The 6,909-nt window shown below is 32.8% G+C and overlaps 1 protein-coding gene across 1 annotated transcript; it reads right to left on the bottom strand.

Annotated features, from left to right (window-relative positions):
- Positions 1-323: 323 nt before the first annotated feature.
- Positions 324-6,716, bottom strand: LOC146538457 (uncharacterized). The gene is made up of 7 exons (XM_085186958.1): positions 6,577-6,716; positions 6,246-6,304; positions 5,330-5,488; positions 4,759-4,920; positions 3,905-3,966; positions 3,101-3,290; positions 324-2,637 (listed from the first exon to the last, which is right to left on the bottom strand). The coding sequence occupies exons 1-7, from the start codon at positions 6,623-6,625 to the stop codon at positions 2,002-2,004; spliced, it is 1,317 nt and encodes a 438-aa protein (XP_085043084.1). The 5' UTR covers positions 6,626-6,716; the 3' UTR covers positions 324-2,001.
- Between the last annotated feature and the right edge of the window lie 193 nt (positions 6,717-6,909).

The following is a 6,909-nucleotide window of genomic DNA, read 5'->3' as shown; positions in this document are numbered from 1 at the left end:
CTTAATAAAAGCTTGTTTTAAAAAAATATTTTTTTCTTTTGTATTATTTTTTACTTTTCAGTATTTTTAATTCGAGATTTTCACTAGTTAGCAAGGCGAATCAAACTCGGTGGGGTTACGTTGTTTAATTACGGAGTTCCTATGGCCACCGTCCAGCTCCATCATCAGACCGGCTCTATGTCATATTAATATCGCATCGTCATCCGATTATACATGTATGCAAAATTTTAGCTCAATCGGCAAGCGGGAACTGAATCAAATTTAACTTGCAAAATTTGATTACAGTCAATGGATAGGTGAAAGTAAATAAAAGCTTTTAAAAATAATTAAAAAAAAAAAACAGTTTATTATAAACGAACTACAAGTGCAAACATCTATTTTACTGTAACTCCTTAACATAGTTATATACAATACTTATATTAATAATACAAAAAAAAAAAAGAAAATTATTTAAATTTTATTTTTAGTTATATTTTTTCTAGAAAACGTATAAATATTTGAACGTAGCGGGACTCGAACTCGCGCCTTGCTTACTGTTAGTCTTTAATTGCGCGAGTTTACATCCCGTTTAAGAGCGTTTTCTAAAAATATTTCATAATAGAAAAAATTCTAACGTACGAAAAAAAACGAAGTGCCTAGTTATTTACACGATACTGAAACATAAATAAACATTTAACATTTTTGTCTGTCTTTTTGTTTGTAGCTAATCTCCGTTTAACAGCTGAACTGATTTTTATGTCATTTTCATTGTAAGATAGAAGTGGTTGTGAAGCAAAACTTTATATTTTTTATTCTCGCTGTATCCCGTACATAGCAGGTAAGCGGTAGGCAGAGGATATGCTAGAGCCTAATTCTAGAAGAATTGCGTGTTGAGTGGCGGTACTTAATGCCGCGCTTTGCCTCGTAACGAGAGAGGAAATGAAAATATTAAATGTAAGTGAGAATAGAATCCACCGCCTGTCTCGTTTGCAATCGGTTGTGCTCCTGCGTCTCAACTGACCTCAATTATAATAAATATGTACTTCAAATTGTAAAAGATATGCTAAAATAAAACTTTCATCCCATCAATGATACAACAACAAAAACATTAATCTACGTCATGTATTTTATGTGGTTTTCACTAATTGAAAGAATGACTTCAGAAGAAAGTTTATACACCTATACCTAATATATTAAAAGCTAAATTATGAAATATTTTAATATAACAACTTTGAATTATAATAACTATAAATGTAAAAATCTAATTAATTTTAGGATGTATGCAGTTTACAATATATTATTGTTTACCTAGCTACTACTAAATGTTACCAAATCTGAGGGGTTGGTACTGTATGGCGTAATACAGCTCTGTACGGCAACAGTGGCATCCACTAAAATTGCACTAAATGTATAGTTAACCTATCCTAAGTTACCTTGTATTCAAGAAACTGTAAATGGTGATAAATAAAGTTATTATTATTTATTTATTTATTATGTTTAAAAAATACCTATTAGCGCTAGTATGTAAATATATACATGTAATTCACTGTGACAAAGTTCATGAAATATGTCACTTGTAATTCAGAAAATATACATTTTTTATAAATATACAAAGATATTTAGAAATATAAAAGTTTCTCACTTCCCTGACGTCGGTTTAAGTTAATAAATTTTTCGTGTAAATATGTGATCAAGACTTTTAATATTAACAAATCTACAAGAATAAAACTAAATATAATAAATAATTAAATCTGATATAAAGTTTGGAAGCCCATACCAAAATAAACAAATAACATGACCTCAAATGTAGTATATTTTATCTGTACAAAATGGCGGCGTTAACAAGATGGTCACCGACCGTTGTACCGCGTACACACAAACACACCGCCCAATTTTTTAGATATTGCATGTTTAATGGCGGAACTCAACGCTATTGTGTGTTAGCCCCAAAGAAAAAAATGAAAATAATTCATTCTTTAATATTCGGCATCAAAAAAACTAAACCGCCAATCCCGTCCCCTCTCACCACCCACTACTACCACTAACCACATATTCCTCAACATTTCCAATATTATCAACATTTTCAACACTTTCAACATCGTCAACACTTTCAACACTGGCAACACTTTCAACGTGGCCCAACACCCCGTCCTCCACCGCATCAACTTCAACTTCGACTTCGATATTCATATCACTTTTACTGACCAATTTCATTAATGTTGCATATTTTTTCTTTTGATCCTCACTCATGGCGGCATTATTATGATATTTTACGTGATAATTCAAATGACTTGACTGTTTGAAACGTTTATGACATATACCACATTCAAACGGAGCTACGTTGGTGTGAGTCCTCATATGTTGCTGCAAATGGACAGACTGACAAAATGATTTATCGCATATAATACATCTGTAAGGCTTTATTTTCGTATGAATTCTCAAATGCTGATCCAATCCTGATTTTTGAGTAAAGGCCTTGGGGCAAAAAGTGCATTTGAATGGTCTATCTCCGCTGTGCATCCTCATGTGTTGTTGAACTCCGGCCTGTTGGGTGAACCTTTTCAGGCAGATGTTACACTGGAAGGGTTTCAGTTTGATGTGAGCTGTTTGCGTGTGGTCTTTTAAGTCTTTTGTTGATGGGAAACTCATGCCACATACCTGGAAAAAAAATTCACTCTATATCCCTCAAATGGCAGGATTGTTTGTATCTAATGGTCTTATTATCGGGACATTACGTGTTGAGTGGCTGACTCAACCGCTTTATCTTACACGAACAAGAAAATCTAAATAAATAATTTTAAACTATATTCGCACATACGACAGCATTTTTTTTTCTATATAAAAAAAAATAAAAATGTGCTGTAACGACGATTGTAGGTGTAACTCCGACTCGTGGAAATAAACTTTAACTAATAATATTTAATTATCTTGCTTTTTAATAAGTAAAACCGCGCGTGGAGCTCGAAAATCCTACGGTGCGTGAGAGATACAGCGTGAAGCATACACCGTCCATACACCGTTGTTGTACCGGAGGGGAAAAAAATCAAAAAGAACATTTCCTTTTACAATGTCTATTATTCTCGTAATTTAAATAACAAAAATAAATAAAAGGAGGCCTAACCTCACAACAATGCGGATACAGGCTATCATTCTCCACCAGTAGTTTCTCGCAAACTTGACATTTCAACGCTTTCCGCCGTCGTGTATGTTCGTCTCTGTAATGTGTCGAATACTCGCAACAGGATAGGAACATTTGATGGCAGAGGCCCTCTGAATTGTGGGGAGATGGCTGGAGACACTCGAAGGGTCCGCTGGAAAAAAATAGAGGGGAATGGGTTCCAATTTTTGATAAAAAAATAAACCCTCTGCCTACCCTGCTGTATGCGAAATACAGAATATAGGTTTCAAAGGTCTCATTGTCACAAATAATTAAATATATATTTGTAGTTTAGAAGAGCCGTCGACGCCCCCCTAGGAGTTTATTTTATTTATTTATTTGTGTTATTAAAAATAAGAAGTTATATGCTTTTTTGAACGTTAACATCAGTTCACTAAAGTTATGCCTCAGACGTGGGAAGAACCGGCGCAAGAAACTAAGCAGGACTTTTTTTTTAATCAATAATTAAAACAGCTTCATGCTGTATCCCGCACACTGCAGGGTAGGCAGAGGGAACCTAGTGTAAGACACTCCGTTCCCCACTTCCTGCCGAATTCTGGAGGCATTGCGTGTTGAGTGGCAGAACTCAACGCCGCGCTTTGCCTTGACACCACAGCAAAGAAATGGAAATATAAACGTAAATTAATATTTCACTTCCTCGAGTGGGTACCGAACCCACAACCTGTCGCCTGTACAGTCACACACTTGTGCCCATACGCCACGATTGATGTGCGAAATTATAATTATGTAAATTATGATGACATGTACCTTATAGCTTTCACCTCCTTCTTTTTGACAACAGTCTTGATAACTTTCATTGCTTTGCCATTCTGAAAAAAAATTCCCATTTTTTTAAAATCTTATACAAAAATTAGTATAATATTCTAAATTGTAATTATAATACATATAATTACAATTTAGAAATAAGTATAATAATATATAAATATAGAAATAAATAAATATAGAAAATTCATAAGATACAAACGTTATCAGAATGTTATTTCGCTCAAAGGAAAGAAAATATTATAAGAATTTGAATTATAAGAATTTTGAACCGGTAATATGCACATTTTCACACAGTATAAAGATTATATTTTGATTGTATTTCTAAAATATATTAAAAAATAACGTTTATAAAATTGAGGCCGCCGTAGAGCAGCGGCACATGTTCAATTTCCACTCGGGGGAATGAATTATTACCATTTCCTCGTTTTCGTTACAAGATAAAAAGCGCCGTTATATTCCACCAAAATATTATATTGTTAGCGTACTCGTGTAAAAGTGGGTAGTTTTAGGTGAAAAAGACAATAAAAGCAGTGGAATTGTGTCAAAGGGGAACAGTTGTTTGTAGGCGGAAGCCCTGATTGGAAGGTGTCTAGTGTATAGTGTTGTTATTGAGTGATACATGTCACTTATTATAATTACGTGGAACCTCTATCCGAGTACTTTAAAAACATATCGACGGTATGTATTTTTATCGTGTTATTTTAAAAAGGCTAACCGTTTTCGATTTCTAACAATATTCCTTAACACTGGGTTCCCTCTGCCTACCCTGCTTTAAGCGGGATATAGTATAAAAGTGAAAAAAAAACCAGACAAGTAAGAATAAGTAGAATTCTTACCAATCGTTTCCATTTCTTTATTTCAGGTTGTCCATTATTTATTATAATATAACTGATGTCGTTGGACGCTAGACTCATTATGTCGGTGGGCTCCATCGATGATATTAGAGCTTCTGTTTTAATTTTTATTTGCTCTTCGTCGTCTTGCGTTACTTTTCTTTTCTAAAAAGTAATTAATATAAATAATTATAAAAACACAAAAGTCAGTCAGTCCTCAAAATAAACACAAATAAGCACATTACCTTATTATGCGTCGTGGAGTTGGGTAAGAAAGCAATCACATGCTGTATCCCACAAGGGTACATAGGGTAGGCAGAGGACACCTAGTATTAAAACAGTTTGTTCTCCATTTTCAAAATATTATACTCAATATATATTGAGTGACAATATTTAACGCCGGGCTTTGACTTGTTACTAGAGTGAGGTAATAAAAATAATTTAAAAATTCCCCTGGGGGCATCAAACCCACAACACATTTCTTAAGTAGGAATTGAACCCAGAACCAATAATTATAATATTTAGATTATTAAATAAACAATCCTAAAAAGAATAAAAGATCTAATAAAATTACCTTACAACTCTGCTTCACACATAATTCTTTCCCAGCCATATATTCATCAAGGTGTTCCACCCGGGCATGGTTCAACAGTGCCATTTCAGATATAAATCCTTTGTTGCACATCTTACATAACACAACATCTTCATTCTCATCATCACTTAACACTTCTTTCTGTGGAATAATAAATTAATTTATTATTAAATATGATGTTCTGGGTTTAATTCTCACTCTGGGAATTGAATTATTTTGTGTCGAGTGTGTTTAGCAGTGTCGGAGTAATAGCTGCCTATGCTGCTTTATATGAGGTATATTATATCAGTTATTTATTTTAAGCCTCACACTGTATCACACACACTATACACACGCATAGCAAGATATCTTCTGGGAATCTGGGAAATCCATTGCTATTACAGTTGCATGCTTGCACCCTGTTCTGTGACGGCCTCTCTGTTAGTATTAGAACGCAATGGTTTTATTATTCTACTAATATTATTATTTTCACAACAATATCTGTACATTCAAAACTAAAGTTTCAGCCAATTTAAGAAAACAGTTAATTTAGTAGTACATTTATCAACCAAAAACTTACATTTATAGTATATACGCATGTTTAGAAATAATCACATAAAAATCAAATTAAATCACCTGCAAAGTGTATTCCACACAGAAAAATAGGCAGAAGGAACCTAATGTTAAAATACTCCGTTCCCCACTTTCCGCCGAATTTTCGAAGCATTGCGTGTCGAGTGGCGAAACTCAACACTGCGCTTTACCTCAAAACCAGAACAAAGAAATGAAAATATAAATTCCTCGAGTGGGGATCGAACCCAGTACCGTCCCGTTACAATCACACCTTGTGACCCTGGGCCAAGACAGCCTCTCAAAAATGACATTTAATTGAAAATACGTTTAAATGTATAATTTTTACCTTCACTGAACTCATAGGAACCACATTCACTTCCCTTACTTTGGGCGTCATCATTTTATCTAGAAATTACAAATATATTTATTTGCAATACTAAATTAAAGGCAATAAATCATCATGAAATATATAATTTTTTTTATAAGTAAGTAACAATTTAAGTTTAACATTTTATCTATAGTAATCTTTAACTTAAAAAAGGCCTTTGTTTACTAAATAAATAGAAAATTAAGTTTTTAAAGTATGAATATTATATTAACATTTAAATGACATTAATATAATTGTTTATACAAAATTTTAAAAACAGCGGGAATTCAAAAGTTGACAATTTTTTTACCTTTTGTCTTGGCGCAGGCACTAAAAATAACATTATCGATTTTATTCATGTTATTTAAGTTATTTTGTATTTTTAAGAAGAAATATAAGTTAAAAACGTATACATAACACGAAATGTAAATAAAAGCACTTCAGTAAACACAAATCAATTGAGAATAGATTGGCGTTTGTTTTTTTTTTTAATTAAAAAAAAGTAAATCGTGAAAGAAAAATGCAATAGGTACTATGGTATTTCTGAAAAATTAAAAATGTCAAAATGACATGACATGTGCCGAAAAAACACTTTTTCAATAGTTTGCGTTTAAATTAGAAAATTAATGCCAAAAGATATTCA

Source organism: Heliconius melpomene, chromosome 6, assembly GCF_056956725.1.
Source record: "Heliconius melpomene rosina isolate 202511_hmr_F chromosome 6, ASM5695672v1, whole genome shotgun sequence".
NCBI lineage: Eukaryota > Metazoa > Arthropoda > Insecta > Lepidoptera > Nymphalidae > Heliconius > Heliconius melpomene.
This window is presented reverse-complemented; position numbering and strand designations above follow the sequence as displayed.